At 42.3% G+C, this 19,813-nt stretch overlaps 1 protein-coding gene across 1 annotated transcript in view; it reads left to right on the top strand.

Annotated features, from left to right (window-relative positions):
* The first annotated feature begins 5,586 nt into the window (after positions 1 to 5,586).
* Positions 5,587 to 19,813, top strand: part of LOC116511777 (IQ motif and SEC7 domain-containing protein 3-like) — a 67,655-nt gene continuing 53,428 nt past the window's right edge. The window contains exons 1-2 of the mRNA XM_032221965.1: positions 5,587 to 6,677; positions 16,831 to 16,992. Coding sequence (XP_032077856.1) covers positions 5,587 to 6,677; positions 16,831 to 16,992 — 1,253 coding nt within the window. The remainder of the gene's footprint in view (positions 6,678 to 16,830; positions 16,993 to 19,813) is intronic.

The raw sequence follows: 19,813 nt of genomic DNA, 5'->3' as shown, positions 1-19,813 counted from the left end.
AAATACCGGGTCAAATTAAATGTGTGACAGCTTGTTATGTTTCTTCAGGGTGTAACTCAAAAAATGTCCTGTGATCTGTTCCTCAAAATATTTTTAGAATACGGGAATCAGTAAGTCAAGTCAAGGCGATTTTATTGTCATTTTAACAATATACAGTACAGTACACACTGAAACGAAACATTTCCCCAGAATCAAGGTGCTACATCAGACACAGTAAGATGAACATGTGGAAAATTGTATATTGAACCACTTTAAGAACCCAATATAACTAAAAGAAAAATGCACTATATTAATTTCAGCATTTGTAAATGATTATAATTAATTCATAAAGCTATTATGTCAATCTCAAATGATGGAAGAAGGGAGCCCTCTTTGTGCTGTATAAGAACCCTGAGACTGTTTTGGCAGCTGCTTTTATCATAAACTAGCTGATAACCCGGCATTGCCCGGGTATTTATTTATCCCAATTCTATATTAGACAGGAATGGCGATGTCAAGTGGCAACGTAAGTGCAGAATGGACTGTCCTCCCTCCTTCCATGAACATTGTTGCAATTCCTGAAGAGGTGATGGCAAGAGCAACTTCTCCCTGAGCCCTGATTTCGGCGACAATTAAATTAGTTAAGAACGTTTTTCCCTGTGCCCTCAGAATCCCTAATGTTGGATTTTCCCCCTTACCAGAAGGAACCCCCTTGTGGAGTACTATGAAGCTGTCACCATGGCAATTCCACTGCGATGTATAGTAGAAGCCATTTTAACGCAGTACAGTAGAAGCCATTTAAAGGCACAACAAGCTGTATCTTAACAGAACACACACTGCAAGGGATGATAGGGGTGTCTTACCCCGACAGTATTTGTTTCCAGGGAGTAAGTCATCTGTGTACCAAGTTTGGTTAAATTGCTCAAGGAATTCCAGAGTTATGCTGGAAAACACACACACACACACACACACACATTTTATACAATTATGGGACAAAATCCTTGGCCCATCCCCATGCCTAAAAGCCTTCCCTTGGTCCAATTCTGGTGACCACAATACAAAAAAGAGGATGAGATTCTAGAAGGAGTGCAGAGAAGAGCAACTAAGATGATAAGGGGTTTGCAGGATGAATTGTATGAGGAAAGACTAAGAAAGCTAGGTATGTCCAATGTAATGAAGAAAAAAATGGGTGACATGATAGCTGTGTTCTGATACTTGAGGGGCTGCCAGAGAGAAGACAGGGTCCACTTATTCCCCAAAGCTCCTGAGAACAGGACAAAAAAAGAGCAATGGATGGAAGTTTATCAAAGAAAGATACAACCTAGAATTAAGGAGAAACTTCCTGACATTAACAATTAACCAATGGAACAACTTGCCTCCTGGAGTTGTGTGTGCACCATCCTTGGACGTTTTCAAGAAAAGACTGGGCAATCATTTGTCTGGGATGGTAGAAGGTCTGCCAAGGGCAAGGGGTTGGACTAGAAGACCTCCAAGATCCCTTCTAGCCATATGATTCAATGATTTGGCATCATTTCCCTGTTCACTGCAGGTCCCCACCAATAGTACTTTTGAAAACATAGCTTAATTTTTCTTGCAGATGAAATTTTTTTTTGCACATCTATCGTTTTCGTGTGTGTGTATGTTTGTGTTTATATTTGTGTGTTCATGCACAGAAGCAAATAACTGAGTCGGGATGGAGAAAGGCACACGAATCCCTCTGAAGTATTCCTTAAGAAAGCAAACTTAGGGCTCACAGAAGATTTTTATTTTTTATCTCAATAAAGATTTCAGTAAGGAGGTGATTAGTAAAGGTGGAGAGCAGCGCTCGCTCCTATTTCTGGAGGATCAATTCTATGCCTGCTTATTAATGCAAAGTTGACCTCTGTGGCTTGTATTTCCTTCTCCAATTTTCTTGCTTTACATTGTAATTTGGTGGGCAGCAGCTTCCATCAGAACTTGGAAGGAAAAAGCCCTTTTATCAGGAGAAGCAAGAAACAGCTCCAGTCTCAATAAACACAAGCTGTAAATCTCTAGGGGAATAATTAGTATTTATCCTTTCTGCTTTCTTCTCCATTGCTATCTATCCTTCATATCCCTACAGTCATCACCATTGTTACTTAATGAACATTTGGGGGACCAGTCCTGGGATGATATATGATGAGGGTAGAGAGATCCTTCATGTTTTCCTTTTTAAGCCTTTATCAACAAGATACAAAGAAAAGGACTATTTGTACAAAGATCCTTTAAGGCAGGGGTGTCAAACTCATAACCTGTGGGCCAGATGCGCCATGCACTGGCCACGTCCATGCCCGGTTTAGCAAAGAGGAAAAAAGTCACGATATATCACCTGACAACGCCATGATGACGTGAGTTTGACACCCCTGCTCTAAGGAATGAGGTAGGTACAATCAATTCTAATACAGTGGTACTTCAGTATTCATTGTTAATTGGTTCCAGGAGATGCGAAGAGTACCAAAAATGATGAATACCAAACAAAAATTTCCCTTAAGGAATAATGTAGTGAGTCACAAAGCAGCTGATTCCAAGTTCTAGCTTGTGCATTGGGTACCAAACAAATGATGAGTACCAGGACAAAATCTTCACGTCAAATATGTTGAGTACGATATTTGATGAGTTTCAATGCAGTTGAGTACCAAGATACCACTGTATAAGAAGTCTAGTTTGGTTGTTGTCACTGAGCAAGCGCCATTATCAGTCCAGTTATCGCCCTTTTATAGGCTTGGTCAACTTGAATGTCATGGTTTATCCTACTATTGGTTTGATGGTTCATATATTTTTTGGGGGGGGGGATTCCCCTTCCCCCCCCCCCCAATGGAAATTTATCCAGCATTGATGATTGTCTAGAAAAACAAATTATCCTGCAAGAGATGAAAAGGCTCTTTAGGACACTGTCAATCAAAATTCATGTTGGAATTGTGCCATCATTGGGAAATAACACTGTTTAACCCAGCCTTTCTCACTTAAATAATGTTGGTCTGCTGTATATATCTAGAGCAGAGGTTCCCAATCTTTTTTGGTCATGCCCCACCTAAGCATCTTTAAAATCCTGATGCCCCTTCTGTGACCTATAATTCTTACTTTACTCAAAAAGTGAACTCTACTCACACAGAGGAAGCCTAAAAGGCCATTAACTTGGTTTAAACAAGGTTCAAATTGCCCCCATTAAAAATCAAATTGGCCCTATGTTGGGAACCACTGATCTAGAGCTTTTGAAAAAAAATCTGGATATCCAGGAGATGGCAGCAAAGAATTTAGGTTTTCTGTGTCTTTTGGAGGTTGCCCATATCTTTGCAGCCCATATCTGATAGCCCAGTGATATTTTATTCTTAAGCAAACTTATCAGGGAATCACTGCCATTGACTATAGGGAGACAAAAAAGCTCAGAATTGTACTAATATGAAAATTACTGTCTCATTTTCGTTAATTATGGCCAGATAATACAACCTCTAAAACAGTTTTTATGTGTTCTGATGGCGGTCCTAAAACTTCTAAAAACATCGTATGCAGGCATACACAGTTCTTGAAATAACTCAGTCTTAGATCATTCAAACATTACTAGACCTAAGAACCTGATGGCTCCTTCAGTGATGAACCACATTGTTTTTAAATTACCATTTTTAGACATTAAGTCTATAAAAATAAAGTTCAAAATAAATTTCCTCTATACTATGAGTTTCGGATAACATTGTTTTAGAGACTTAATTCTCAGTTGTTGCTTTATAGAATATAATAGAAAAGAAAATAATAATAGAATAGAATAGAATAGAATAGAATAGAATAGAATAGAATTCTTTATTGGCCAAGTGTGATCGGACACACAAGGAATTTGTCTTTGGTGCATATACTCTCAGTGTACACAAAGAAAAATAAAATAGAATACATTCATCAAGAATCATAAAATACAACACTTAGTGATAGTCGCAGGTTACCAATAAGCAAATTATATTAGGAAACAAATAAAAAAATATAAAATTTAAAGATACAAGCAACATGGTTATAGCCATGTGAAAAGAGATAGGTACTAGGAAGGAAGAGAAGAATACAGTCTTAGTAGATAATTTGACAGTGTTGTGAGGATTGGTTGTTTAGCAGAGTGATGGCATTCAGGAAAAAGCTGTCCTTGTGTCTAGTTGTTCTGCTCTGCAGAATATAACATAATATATAATATAATAATTATTATAATCCTACAATAAGTAGATACTCTTCACTGAATAACCCTAGGTATTTTTAAAGCTGTGAGAACCACTTTGGTGTAGTGATTAAGCCACCAGGATAGAAACCAAGAGATGGTGAGTTGTAGTCCAATCCTAGGCACAAAGCCAGTGGGTGAATTGGAGCCAGACATTATCTCTCATCCCTAGGAAAATGGTAATGGCCAACCTCTTCTAAAAATTACAAGGACTAGTCCACGTAGTTGCCAGGGGTCAAAACTGATACTTAGGCATACATATATAAAGTGTTTGCAACATACAGACTTGCTTCATCTAACATTGTACAGTAGAAACTGTGATATTTCCCAGTTTTCAACATAAGCAAAGAAAAGTTTGCATATGTAATTCATGATGTACTAAACTATGATTGGTTAAATATCTGCCGGTTAGATTTTTTTAATTTAACATTTCATTTTTTTAAAAAAAACAATTAGTTTGATTTTTCATATTTTTCGGAGTATAAGACGCTCCGAAGTATAAGGCACACCTAGATTTTGGGGAGGAAAACCAAAGGGAAAAGTATCTGTCTCTGCCTCCCAGCAATTTGCCTCCTTGCAACAAACAGTGCTGATAATATACACTGTTGTAGTGTTATATTTCACACTATATTTGTACAGATGCTGTTAATATTGATGTGCTTTCTGGAAGTATAGTTATTCTCTGCTATTTAAAAGAATAGCACTTTTTAAAACAATAACACTGGGCCTCTTCAGATCAAGCATTTATTTTAAAAAGCTTCTTCATTTTGTGAAGTTGTCTAGAATAATAATGAAGCAGTTTTTTAAAAATAAGTCTAATAATTTGAACATTCTATAGGCATTAATAGTTGTTGACTTGCCTCCTTGCAGCAAACAGCAAACAGCCTGATTAGCACAAGAAAAAAAATCTGCCTCTGCCTCACAGCAATTTGCCTTGTGAAGCAAACAGCAAGTTTCACTTTCAATTTCTCCTGATCATCAGCTGTTTGAGGCTGCAGGGGTTACTATAGCTTATTGAAGCCTCTACAAGCCCCCGTTTGCTGCAAAGAGGTAAATTGCTGCCAAAGGCCAAAGGGTTGGGGCCGGTGAGTGGGTGGGGCTACATTCAGTGTATAAGACGCACCCACATTTTCACCCTCTTTTAGGGGGAAAAGGTGCATCTTATACTCCAAAAATATGGTAATTTATGTAGTCAGACATCATATTTATATAGCCAACCATCTCATAAACATGACTCTGGGCACTGTACTATTAAAAAAAGAAGAACTGTACCAAAAGCATTCCACAATTAGAAGAATATCAATATTATTCAAAGACCAGGAGTGTTTTAGAAAGTAGCCAATGCAAACTCTTCGCAAATCAATTTTCAAAATCTTGTTTGTGTGTTTCAGATCGAAATGCTAGAGCACAAATATGGGGGCCACTTGGTCTCTCGGAGAGCAGCCTGCACGATTCAGACTGCCTTCCGCCAGTACCAGCTCAGCAAAAACTTTGAGAAGATCCGGAACTCTCTACTGGAGAGCCGCATGCCCCGGCGGATTTCCTTGAGGAAACTCCGAGTCCAGAACTCTGAAAATTTCTCTGCTGAGAAAGCTCTAGTGGAAGGCTATAACTTTGTTGGCATCCCCTTGGTAAGATCTCCCTCTTTGCCAGTAACTATTAGCGGGGCACTGACCGAACTGGAAGATTCCTTCACCGAGCAAGTTCAATCTCTGGCCAAATCGATTGACGACGCGCTGAGCACGTGGAGCCTGAAAACGATGTGCTCCCTTCAAGACGGCAGTTCCTATCAGATAAGAGAGACCTTCAGTACGAGCGCCATGCAACCAAACCAAGACTTGGACATGGAACTGAAGGAGCAAGAGGAGGAGGAAGGGCTGCTACCAGACACATTACCAAAGAGCAGCAGCACGCTCATGATGGCCTTCAGGGACGTCACTGTCCAAATAGACAACAAGAATATCTCGGTCTCCTCATCTACCTCGGTGTCGATGGCAAACTGCCTGGCTAACAGTAGCCAGGCTGGAATTTCTCCAGCTGCCACAATCGAAGAAATCCCAGTGGAAGGCGGGGAGAAAGAGGATAAGGAGCTTCAAGTGGTTTCGGAAGGCCAGCCTGATGCTGGAGCCCTCCAGAATAGTCACCCAATCACCGAGGGGAACCTCAACACCAATGGTTTGGAGAAAGGGGAGGCTGAGCAAGACCAAATGGCGATGCCAAAACTTGACTTTGACTCTGAAAACGGGACTGGGCAGCACAAGGGATCAGAAGCTGAAAATGTAGACAATTTGGAACAACTGAGCAGTAGCAGTACGTCCACCTCCGCGAAGTCTGCTTCAGAGTTATCCTCTAAGGAAGCCCTGCAAGCCATGATTTTGAGCCTGCCACGGTACCACTGCGAGAATCCAGCCGTCTGCAAATCCCCCACGCTCTCTACGGACACCATGAGGAAACGGCTGTACCGCATTGGGCTGAATCTCTTCAACATGTAAGTGACTTGACAAGAACATCTCTTTAAAATCTCTTGTAGCTTTCCTGAGTTCATCCAAACAAGATGCTACCAGAAACAATTAGGTTAGCTGTGGCTTATCCCAGCAGTATCATTTTCTGGTTTAGAGGTTCAGCCTTTGAAGGACTGAGGGTTGTTCATGGACTTAAGGAGAAGTAATGGCTTTACTATAATCTGCTCTTGACTAGACCCAGCCTAGAATAATTGTGCCACTTCTGAAAACCATGCTTAAAAAGAATTTAAACAAGCTGAATTCAAGGCTAGAGTCTAGAAATAAGGGATACAGGCAGTGATGGGATTCAATTTTTTTTTACTACCGGTTCTGTGGGTTTGGCTTGGTGGGGTATGGCATGGCTTGGTGGGCATGGCAGGGGAAGAATACTGTAAAATCCCCATTCCCTTCCCACTCCAGGGAAAGGATACTGCAAAATCCCCATTTCCTCCCCACTCCAGGGGAAGGATATTGCAAAATCCACATTTCCTCTCCACTCCAGGGGGAGGATACTGCAAAATCCACATTTCCTCTCCACTCCAGGGGAAGGATACTGCAAAATCCACATTTCTTCTACACTCCGGGGGAAGGATACTGCAAAATCCACATTTCCTCCTGATCAGCTGGGACTCGGGAGGCAGAGAATAGATGGGGGCGGGGCCAGTCAGAGGTGGTATTTACCAGTTCTCCCAACTATTCAAAATTTCCGCTACCGGTTCTCCAGAACTGGTCAGAACCTGCTGAATACCACCTCTGGATACAGGTAGCCCTCAACATATGATCACAATTGAGCCCAAAATTTATGTTGCTAAGTGAGAAATTTGTAAGTGAGTTATGCCCCATTTTATGACTTTTTTTGCCCCATTTGTTAAGTGAATCACTGCAGTTGTTAAATTAGTTACACAGTTGTTAAATTAATCTGGTTTCCTTGTTGATTTTGCTTGTCAGAAGTTTGCAAAAGGAGATCACATGACTCCGGGGCATTGCAACTATCATAAATGTGAGTCTCTTGTCAATCATTTGAATGTAAATCATGAGACCAAGGGGATGCTGCAGCAGTCATAAGTGAGAAAAATGGTCATAAGTCACTTTTCCCAGTGCTGTTGTAACTTCAAATGGTCACCAAACAAACTGTTGTAAGTCGAGGACTACCTCTACCAATAGAAATGGATGGAACTTTGAATCTTTAGCTCAGAGTCGAGAAAAGGAATAACGACAGCTGTCTTCGTGCAAAAATCTGGCCCACATAAGATATCACCTAGAGAGTCAGGATTTAGAATACTGTTTTTTAAATTACAGAATGGTAGATTTCAAGGAAATGTTTGGGGGGGAGAATCTTGTTAGACCAATTTAAGAGTCGACCCAGTTATTCAGAGAATTGTTGGAGTTTTCTTCACTGAAAAGATTCAAGTTTATGACATTGACCTTGAGTCTTTCTTGATTAGCCTTGGGCCATATCAAAGTGCAAAGTTCTAGAAACAAATCATGACTAAAATTTGATAGAAGCAATTTAAAATGGAATTGGAATAAAATAGAGTCTAAAATGAAATTGGAATAGAGTACAATAATTTAAGATCTAGATAAAATATGATAAAATTATATTTTGGTGTCACCCCCTGCATTCTACCCCAAATCAGTCCCAAATATGCAGATCTCATCCAAACCATTTTGTTTAAGTACTGCGCTGTGTTAAATGTTATTTTCCAGTTCTGGCCGCACATAAGGTAAGTTGTTTCGATATGGGGATCCCAATGGACCATTCATTTGGTATATAGGCCAAGGTATCTGTCTCAAACCCCCTTATACAAGCAGCAATCAGATACGTTGTGAGCCAGGTCTTCTACCTCTGCCACTCCACAAATGCAGAGATGCTCATTGTAGGGTATAGAGTGGAATCTCCCATATCAGACCAACAAGGGATCACATTAAAGACTTAAAGAGCCTTCTAAAATAAAGATGTGAAGTCCAAAATACCTGGGCATCTCATATCGTCTACCCTTGACCTTCTACCAAAGACAATACGTATTGTGTTAAGTATCACCATCGTGGCTACTTTTTGAACTGACTAAAGAGCCACCAGTATTGGGCAGCATTGAGTTTCAGGGTTGAGTGACCATGGTTAGATAACAGATTTACTGAAGTTTTGCTTGCAACTGTGGCTGGTATCTTCAGAGACAAGGCAGTCTGCTAATATCTCTTATAACACTTTCTTAATGAGATGTTATTTTGCATGCCCAATAACTCTACAGGGATGCTTTGAAGAATTTGAATGAATGACTGGATGAATAAATAAATAAATGACCTACTTACTTGTTTAATGGGCTTAGGTGCAAATTCATCTTTGCTCATTGTTTAATATCCCTTTAAAGAGCCACCTTAAGAAAGAAGCCATTCAGAATGCCGCGGCTAGAATAATCAGCAATAATACCCATTTGTTCCTATTTAAAATCCTATATATAATCCCTTTAATTTAGTTTAGTCACCAGTGACTTGACCTATGACTTACGCATGCTGAGGCACATAATGAATTTACGGTAAATGTTTAGAACTGGTAATATCCCACTACTTTTTCACCATATGGGCATATTCCTTTTTTTTTTTAAATCGCAATGGCAGTCTGTATTTTCTCCTGCTTTCCCATTGGAATTAATTACCTCTTGTGCAATACCCTTGGTGATAATAATAATTTTTTTAAAAAAAGACTTCTGGTTGCCAAACGGTTCTAATGCGATTCCTTTCCTCCATAAGGCTGCATGCATGAGGTTTTAGTTAATAGGAACTGCTCCCTACAGAGCAACAAACTTTATTGCTTTCACTAATAAATGGGAATATGTGGGGTGATATAAAACTTCCCGACAGGATCTCATAAAACCAGTGGCTTACCTACAGTAGATATTCCCAAGGGAGAGCCTTCCCAATATGTAGAATTCAGCTCCTAGAATTCCTAGGCATTATGGATGGGAATGATAGGTGTCTCCCTCCAGATCTAGTGAGCTTCAGGTTGCAGAAGGTTGACAGGTAGTCCTAACTTACAATAGTTCATTTAGTGACCGTTCAGAGTTACAACAGCACTGTGATTTATGACCATTTTTAACACGGCCATTGCTGCATCCCCATGGTCATGCGATCAAAATTTGAATGCTTGGCACCGCAATCGTTATAAAAACTTGACTCATGTTTATGATGATTGCTGTGTCCCAGGGTCATGTGATCACCTTTTGCCATCTCCTGACAAGCAAAGTCAATGGGGAAGCCAGTGTTGTGGCCCGCCTGTGGCCAGCAGAGCTGTCAGCAGAGTCGGACAGTGAGGAGGTTGGGGAGGAACATGGGCCAGTCCTGGAGGCTGGGGAAGGCTCTGACGAGGGCTGTGCGTCGGAGGCAGAGAGGAGGCCAGGGCCGTCTGACAGTTGTCAGTTGCCTTCAGAGTCAGACATCAGCGAGGCAGAGGAACAGCTGGAGCCTGTTCCCAGTGTGCGCATGCGCAGAGCTGCCAGAAGAAAAAAACAGCTCAGAAATCAGGGTCGGCTTGGGAGTAAAGTGATAAAGGTGGAAGGGGATTGGCCCCTCCCATAAGAAATAAAAGAGGAGCAAAAGGGGAATGGGCTTTTGCAGGAAACCATTCATTCATTTAGTTGTTAGATTCGTTTCAGGAGTGTGAAAATCCGTCTGTGAATCTCAGAAACTCTGTGCCAAGTCTTTCCTTGCACAGCCCTGCGTTTGGAAAATATTTACATGGCAGCTTTCCAAGCTAGATAAGGCCTGTGGTCATAAATTCACCTTTGAAAGACTGTTTACCAGGCCTTTGCTGAATGTGAATGAGAGGAATTCACATTCGTTTAATAAAAGGGGTTTTGTCGGGACCAGGACTCTGCCTCGTGCTTTTGGAGGAAGCCTAGGCCAGAACAGCTATATTCATTTAACAACCATGTTACAAACTTAACAACTGCAGTGATTCCCTTAACCACAGTGGCAAGAACCGTGGCAAGGTCTCACAAGGGGCCAAAATTCACTCAGCAATCGTTTCGCTTAGCAACAGAAGCTTGGAGCTCCATTGCGGTCCTAACTTGAGAATTACCTGTATATTATAAGGCTGATTTGGTCCCTGATCTTTTGTATGGCCAAGTGCTCGGTTGTGTAATTCCCATATGAGAAATTACTGGGTAATATTCTGAATTGTGGCAGCCTCCTGCGCATGGGTTGAATGCACTTCAAACAGCAGCAATAGATGCCTTGGCGAACGGGTGGAATCCCTGGAACAGAGAAAGCCTCATTATGCAGCGTAGCTTTAATAGTGGCAATGTGTGGGCGGCCATCTCTGTAGGCAGAGGGGGAAGCCAGGAGAAGGGAAGAAATTCCACAGCATAACAACCAACTTGCTCAACTTCTCAGGGGAAAAAAAAATGGGGTGGGGGGGGGAGGAGAAAAGCTGCCAAGTTAAATCTAGAAGCAACACCGGCTGCTGATTGCTATTCCTATCACAGCATAATGCTGCAGGAATGCTGGGGCCACATTGCCATGTGGCAACCTACCAATAGCTACTGCACATTCGCCACGTTAAGACTAGCCAAGTAAATACCACCACGAACAAATGCTTCAAGGGACAATCATCTAATAACAATCAAGTGAAGCCTTCAGCTACAATCCACCAGGAATATAAATTAGGACCTATCACATTTTAAGAGTCATTATTCTGTGGAATGAACACGTTGAATCAACATAATGGTTGCCAATTTTGTCAGCATTCTTGGGTTGGTTTGGCTAGGAGAGAGAGGGTGGGAGGGAGGGAGGGAGGAAGGAAGGAAGGAAGGAAGGAAGGAAGGGATAGATAGATAATACAGACAGACAGACAGACAGAGCTACATTTCTATTCCACCTTTCCATCAAGCTAACTTATTATGGTAATTTATAGTTTAAAACAGGAAGGGTAAGGAAAAAACAAGCAAATGGGTGAGAAATGAATTTCATTTCATAGACCAGAGGTCAGCAACCCGCAGCTCTGGAGCCGCATGTGGCTCTTTCATCCCTCTGCTGCGGCTCCCTGTCTCCAGTCAGCACCACAATTTTGAGAGGAGCTTCCAGTTGGGTGTGTGTGTGGGGGGGGAAGCAGGGTGTGCCAGGAGGAGACTCTACGGCAAGGGACGGGTTTTCCGGTCGGCTCCAGAGTTAAAAGGGGGGGAGGGCTTCTGGTTAGGACTTTTGTGGCTCTTTCAGTGTTTAAGGTTGCTGACCCCTGTCATAGATCATTATAGCATCAAGGTATTTGATGGAATAACGATGGTAACAGGCCTTTTGAGATGAGGAAGAATAATTTCAGCTACAACCTATGGCAAACTTTTACTCATTCATCTCTTGTTCAGAAGCAATCGAAGTGCAAGTAGCCCTTGTTTAGCCCCTGTCTTGTTTAGCAACCGTTCACATTTCCAAAGGCGATGAAAAAGTAACTTTTATGGCCAGTCCTCGTATTTACAACTTTCACAGGTTGTAAAACAAAGGTAAACTGTAAGATTGCAAACCCAGTTTTGATTTCACTTGGCCACCACTTTGTTAAACAAAGGAGTGGTCACTAAATGAGGACTACCTGTACATAATGGAGTTATTTAAGAAAAGAAGGAGATCAAAAGTGATTTATCTCAGCCAGAGCAGACTAATATCAATTTCCTTGTTTCTTTAAGACATTGGAACATGTTAACAGAATTGGAAAGGACCTTGGAGGTCTTCTAGTCCAACCTCCTGCTCAAGCAGGAGATCCTATACCATTTCAGACAAATGACTGTCCAGTCTCTTCTTAAAAGCCTCCAATGATGGATCAAATAGATAAATACATGAAAAATACATGAAATAGATAAATATATGATCTTAGTGAAGTTGTCATAGATTGTGTGTGAGTAAAGGCTGCATAAACAGAGGGAGAGAATCAAGATCACTTGAAGTGTTAATACCACTTTATAATGCCCTGGTAAGGCCACCCTTGGAATACTGTGTTCAGTTTTGGTTGTCACAATGTAAAAAAGATGTGGAGACTCTAGAAAAAGTGCAGACAAGAGCAACGAAGATGATTAAGGGACTGGAGGCTAAAACATGAAGAACGGTTGCAGGAACTGAGTATGTTTAGTTTAATGGAAAGAAGGACTCGGGGAGACATGATAACAGTGTTCCAATATCTCAGGGGTTGCACAAAGAAGAGGGAGTCAAACTATTCTCCAAAGCACCTGAGAGTAGAACAAGAAGCAATGGGTGGAAACTAATCAAGGAGAGAGGCAACTTAGAACTAAGGAGAAATTTCCTGACAGTTAGAACAATTAATCAATGGACCCACTTGCTTCCAGAAGTTGTGAATGCTCCAACACTGGACATTTTTAAGACGTTGTTGGATATCCATTTGTCTGAAGTGGTATAGGGTTTCCTGCCTAAGCAGCAGGTTAGACTAAAAGACCTCCAAGGTCCCTTCCAATTCTGTTATTCTTATTCTATTCTATTCTATATTATTCTTTTCTATTCTCCTAAAGAGGACAATAATCCTGCCAAAGTCACATGGCTCAGCCATTTAATTTTTTTATCCCTCACAGCATATTTGGCCTTGAAATCACTGGGTTTCATTTTAAAAGCCGTTAGAAATTGATGGCAGCAGAAGAGAATGCTAGAAACCACACGCAAAATGTTTCGGAGGAGGATCACAAATAGCTTTCCAACTGCAGCTGATCCCCCACATTTAGCCAAAACTCAGATGCTTGTTAGCACCTTTTCCAAGTAATAAATTTTACTGAAAGGCATATTTTTGTGTGTGTGAGCTTGTAGCTCATTCATCCGAAACGTCTCATGATCAACTGTAGCTCACGTTTATGCCTTTTTATAAAGCACATTAGGTGCCAGACTCCTGAGTATGAGAATAAAAGGGAAGAGAAATCTGCAAGAATTAAATCATTGTACCTCTTCAGCATGGGACCCGGTGGCTCAGTGGATAAGATGCTGAGCTTGTCGATCAGAAGGTCGGCAGTTCAACTATTTGACTCCCTAGCGCCGCGTAATGGAGTGAGCTCCTGTTACTTGTCCCAGCTTCTGCCAACCTAGCAGTTCGAAAGCACGTTAAAAATACAAGTAGAAAAATAGGGACCACCTTTGGTGGGAAGGTAACAGCGTTCTTTGAGCCTTTAGTCATGCTGGCCACATGACCCTGGAGACGTCTTTGGACAGCGCTGCCTCTTCGGCTTTGAAACAGAGATGAGCATCGCCCCCTAGTGTCAGGAACGACTAGTACATATGTGTGAGGGGAACCTTTACCTTACCTCTTCAGTAAGAAATTATTACTTTGATTACCCTGCTACCTTTCAGCCTGGGGAACTGCAAATAAGTACTTCCTAAAGCAGAAGAGACTGTATCAGGTTTTTCCCCCCATCAGTGAATTTTCTAGTATTTGTTCTTTTTGCCTAACCTTATGACACTTCCAGATGTTCTGATTTCGGAACTGAAATGAAGCAAGGCTTCAGTGGGCTTTTTCTCACCATTAGTTCTCCATCTACTACAGGTATTGTACTTCTTACTCTGACTTAGACATCTATAATGCTTGCTGAAATCTGACAGCAGGTTAGAACAAACTCCATCTGCCCAACCTGTGAGGAGTGATGTCAGTGCCAGGCTATTGATGAGTTATTGAGTGCCTCACTCTACCCCTCTAATAAAAATACGTATGAATGTGAGCTCCTTTTCATCTCCTACCGTGTTTCCCTGAAAATACGACCTACCCTGAAAGTAAGCCCTAGCTTAAGTTTTACATGTGCTCCCAGTATAAGTCCTACCCTCCCAAAATAAGCCCTAATTAAGGCCTGTCCACTCCAGGGTGCACAGGTAAAAATTAAGCTAGGGTGGGTGTTTGGCCCAGCAGGAGCTGTTGGAGCTGCCGATGGACTCCGATAGCGAGGAACCCTATGAGTCTGCCGTGGAAGATGTGGAGGACCCTGGGCAGGGTTCAGACTTTAAAGCTGGGACCAGAGAGGCTGGTTGGCTACCAGAAAGCGCCTGAGGCATGGAGCAGTGGGGAAGATCAAAGGGAGTTTGCCCCTGACGCCAGGCAACGGAGGGCGGAGAAACGGAGGCAGCAGTTACAGAGACAGACTCATAAGAGATAATCAGGCCCAGGTGGTTGTGGCTTGGCCCCTCCCAAGAGAGTATATATGAAGAGACTTTGAGAGGAATCCTTTTGCAGGACACAACCATTCGTAATAATCTGGAGAACTCCTTGTCTAGTCTGCCTTGTGTTCCCATGGCTGTTGGAGTCTGGGTTGCTGCCAACTTCTTGCCAGTGAGTCGTGTCTGGGCTTTCAGCCAACAGGATTATAATTGCTGTGAATAAAGAGTGGCAAACAGCTAAACCTGTGTCTGCGTTCATTACCAGATGGAGGGGGGCCAGAACAGGTGGGGATGGGGATGGTGGAGCTGCCCTACTATTTACCTTTGGACAGTTGCAGCCAGGCCTCATGTCAATTCATAAAGCATTTGCATGTCTGTTACAAGTTGCCATGGTGAGGAAAGGGGGAGAAGCGCATTCCATGCATAACTTAGGCTAGAATCAGATCTCAGATTATTACAGCAGGCTTGTGGGGTGTGCACTTCATTGGAGAATGTGATTTATGACACAGACTGAGGGGAGGGAAGAAACGGGGGGGAAAGTTTAGCCACAATTTAAATGAGGTCAGAGCTGACTGTAATGGGTTATTGCTGAAATGGTGTTCCAAATAAATGACTGGATTTTTTTTTTTGAAACTTGGCTCGAGGCTCATGAATTAATTAGGGCATCTTTTGGAAACTTGACACTTCGCACAATCCAACACCTGCCTTGCTGGCTCATTTCTTCTGCAGCCAGCAAGGCCTGCAAGCTTTTCCTAAAGGCCTCTGTAGCTGATAACAGAGCTCCTGAGCTCGGTTATCGGCTGCCAAGGCCTTCAAGAAAGCCTTGCCGGTCTCAGAAGAAATTCCTGAAGGCCCCTGACAGCAAAAAAAAAGGAGTAAGGTGAGTCTGTGGTCAACCTCCTCCTCCCAAAAATAAGATCTGGTGCCTTTTTTGGTGGCAAAAAAATTAAAATAAGACAGGATCTTATTTTGGGGGAAAGACGGTAAGTAAGAGAGAGTTAGCTGAATCTCCTCTGCTCACCAAGATGGCGTACTTCCAGCCGAGACCATTCTGTATTTTAGCTCTCAGTCCTGCCTCCTCAACATTATGTCAAGAAGCCAAAATCAGGGCATGCCAGTTGTCTTGCTCCCGTGGTTGCACTGGCCACACACACTGTTCCATGCTGGCAACCAAAGTTCCCTATTTGCAAAAAAGAAAAGAAAAGAAAATGACACCTTCCTTACAACTGGAGCAAAAGGAAGATGGGACCAAGGATACTGGAAAGGATGTAGCAATTGCTGAGAGGTTTCAGTCCATTCCATGAGTGGATTGGAATCCATGGGTGGCATTGCCATCTATTGTACAGCTGTAGAAAAAACCAGGAAAGGTTTCCATGGACTTGTCAGAAGAGTAATTTGGGGGTGGGGTGGGAGTGGCGCAAGGCTAAATAAAAATGAGATCCAGACAGTTGTGAGGAAAGAAGAAATACTTATTCCTAAAAGCAAAGAGTTTGCCTTTAGGGGCATCTGCAGAGAAATGGGATACGGCGACACAGTTATATAAGGGAACTTGTCCTGGATGTGGGATGTCTAGGATGTCTAGGATGACACTTGAAGGGCATCTCTCTCTCTCTCTCTCTCTCCACCCCCCGTGTGTGCTTGTGTATTCTTGTGAACCTGCAGTTCTGCTGGGAGATCTAATTTAATTAACTCTCCTTGTGTTTACAGACCTTATCCTTTGGTATGTGGATTAGGTCTGGATAATGGGGTTTGAGGAAGTTTAAGTAAAAAGATTTTCTCCCGTTAGCTATTTTTACTTGATTAATTTACTTTCAGCTTGACGGTCAATTATCTAGTGGAGACTCTGATTCTCAGCCCGTTGCGGATTCTGTTCATGTTTTAAGGGGAGATGGAAACAGTATGAAGAGTAAAGTATGTTTTGATATAGAACTGCTCACAACCTCTTCTTAGACAAGAATTGTGTTCTAAGCAAAATTGTGAGGATCCGTCTCACCTTTATTTCCCTGCCCTTTGCAGAAATCCAGACAAGGGGATCCAGTTCCTGATCTCCCGAGGCTTCATCCCTGATACACCGATTGGCGTGGCCCATTTCCTGCTGCAGCGTAAGGGGCTCAGCCGACAAATGATCGGGGAGTTTCTGGGAAACAGCAAGAAACAATTCAACAGAGATGTCCTGGAGTAAGTGTCCATCACCTGATTCCTCTACCCATCACCAGCCACACTTTCTGCTATTAACCATGGTTAAGAATGTTCCTATAGATTAGATCTGGGTATTTTGTTCCCCCTGAAGCCATCCCTGTCTGGCCTGCATGAAGTTAATTGGAAATCACCATATTTTTGGAGTATAAGATGCACCTTTCCCCCTCTAAAAGAGGGTGAAAATTTGGGTGCATCTTATACACTGAATGCAGTCCCACCGTCCCCCACCCTTTGGCCTCTGCCTCCCAGCAATTTACCTCCTTGCAGCAAACGGGGAAAATGGGGCTTGCGGAGGCTGCAATAGGCTGTAGCAATCCCTGCAGCCTGAAACAGCTGATGATCGGGAGGGTGCTTAAACTGAAAGTGAAACTTGATGTTTGCTCCACCAGGCAACTGGCTGGGAGGCAGAAGCAGATTTTTTCCCCCTTGTTTTCCTCTACAAAAGTTAGGTGCGTCTTATACTTCACAGTGTCTTATACTCTGAAAAATACAGTAGAAATCAAATGTAACTAACTTTGTGCCGTGCACACAATATACGTTGCTTTTATTTTGAAGGCAACAGCTCTCCCCCCCACAATTTACGTACATGCGTGAATGTGTACTTTTTTTATTTTATTTATTTAGTTTGTCAAACATGTACAAGACAACAGGTATACGTATAAACATGAACAAAGGAAATGAGTACAAATAAATGGGGACAGGGACAATAGGCACACTGGTGCGCTTATGCACGCCCCCTTTACAGACCTCTTAGGAATGGGGTGAGGTCCACAGTAGACAGTTTAAGGTTGAAGCAGTGAGGGTTTGAAGCTGTAACAACAGTCAGGTGGAGCATTCCAGGCATTGACCCCTCTGTTGCTGAAGTCGTATTTTCTGCAACCGAGTTTGGAGTGGTTTACCTTGAGTTTGTATCTATTGTTTGCCCATGTATTATTGAGGTTGAAGCTGAAGTAGTCGTTGACTTGTAGGAGGTTGTAGCAGATAATTTTGTGTACTATGCTTAGGTCAGACCGTAGGCGGTGAAGTTCAAGGTTGTCCAAGCCCAAAATTTTGAGCCTGTGGCATAGGGAGGTCTATTGTGAATAGAGGAGTGGGGTACTCTTCTCGTGAAATACCTCTGGACCCGTTCAATTGTATTGTAAGGTTCCAGCAGTTTCCCTGAGTCACTGAAATGCCCAAGAGAGTGAGACTTGAGACGAGGCTTGCAAAAAATATCAGCTTTTATTTATGGCCATAGCAAAAGCTGGGTGATAAAACTATCTCCAAAACATACAAACAAATGCATGTAAGGAATAGCCACACCCTGCAAGAGGAGCTCAGAGTATTATATACATTTTTTTAGGCAGATAGAAACAAAGTTTATCCAATGAGAGATTCATTACTAACGTGATCTTTAAAGCGTTCTTTTGTTCAAGCTCCTCTCTCTGTCTACCTTATCTAGGGAGGATTCCTATAGCCTTGTGTAGGGCAGTGGTTCCCAAACTTGGCAACTTTAAGACTTGTGGACTTCAACTCCCAGAATTCTCCTGGCTGGAGAATTCTGGGAATTGAAGTCCACAAGTCTTAAAGTTGCCAAGTTTGGGAACCACTGGTGTAGGGGTGGCAGCCCCCCCTTTGCTGAGTTGTTATTCGGCAGAATGCTTTAAGGATTTATGAGCCAGGAAAACTCCCTAGTTTGGTTCTTTTATCTGTGGGGCCTGATATTCTCGCGTAACAATTTCTTCCATATTTTCAAGAATGTCCCTAGCTTTGAAGCCAAGAATAGAAGCGAGACGCAGCAGTGAGATAACATTTGCAGTAATGCCATCCAGTATTAAGGTTACAATTTGCTAGGCTAGAAAACAACTAATTTCTGACAGTATCCAATAATATAAGCAGAAGCCAATATCAAAGCTTAATTCTGAATAAATGATTTCTAGCAGTATATCATATCAGGAAGCAAACAGCAGATATTGGTTTAATCAGTAACAATTATATAGTAACATAAGCAATTCATAATAAAAGCAAATAGCCAATACTGATTCATAGACTCCTGCAGTATTAATGTATTAATACAATTGTATTGATTATTTAATTATTGAGCTTTACAGCCCTATTGGTTCGGCCCTCCATAACAGTCCCAGATTTTCCTGTGGCCCCTATGAAAAATGAATTGTTGTTGTTTATTGTTGTTTGTTTAATTTATTTGTATGCCGCCCTTTTCCCTGAAGGGACTCAGGGCGGCTCACAACTCAAAAAGGGAGGGGAAATACAAACAGAGTTACAAAAACATAGAAACCATACATAGTTAAAAGCACAACAATCATACCATTCGAAGTGGGGCAGCGAGTCTTTAGCCCCAGGCCTGTCGGAACAGCCAGGTTTTAAGGGCTATGCGGAAGGCCTGGAGGGTGGTGAGGGTATGAATCTCCATGGGGAGTTCGTTCCAGAGGGTCAGAGCAGCCACAGAGAAGGCTCTCCTCCAGGTAGTTGCCAGTCGACACTGGCCAGCTGATGGAATTGCCCACCCCTGCTATAGATACACACTTCAGTTGCTATCCGCTTTCCTATTAGCTCCCGTTTTTTCCAGAAACCTCGTAAGATCTGCTGCTGGTTTTCGTGCGGGGAACAATCCAACTGAATCAGCACTGCAGAAAGAATACGAGAGCAGCTCATCACCGGGAGAAATAAGCTGGCTGTACAGTTTGTTTTACAAAAATGAATTAAGGGAGGCACATCAAGGGAGGGGGGGAGGGGGAGGAAGGATGTGTGCTTGCCGCAGGACAGTGAACAGGCTGCTCGGTTGTCCTCTTGCAAAAGT

The sequence above is a fragment of the Thamnophis elegans genome, chromosome 7, assembly GCF_009769535.1.
Source record: "Thamnophis elegans isolate rThaEle1 chromosome 7, rThaEle1.pri, whole genome shotgun sequence".
In the NCBI taxonomy this organism is placed as follows: domain Eukaryota; kingdom Metazoa; phylum Chordata; class Lepidosauria; order Squamata; family Colubridae; genus Thamnophis; species Thamnophis elegans.
The sequence above is the reverse complement of the archived record's forward strand: the minus strand, read 5'-3'. Positions and strand labels throughout refer to the sequence as shown.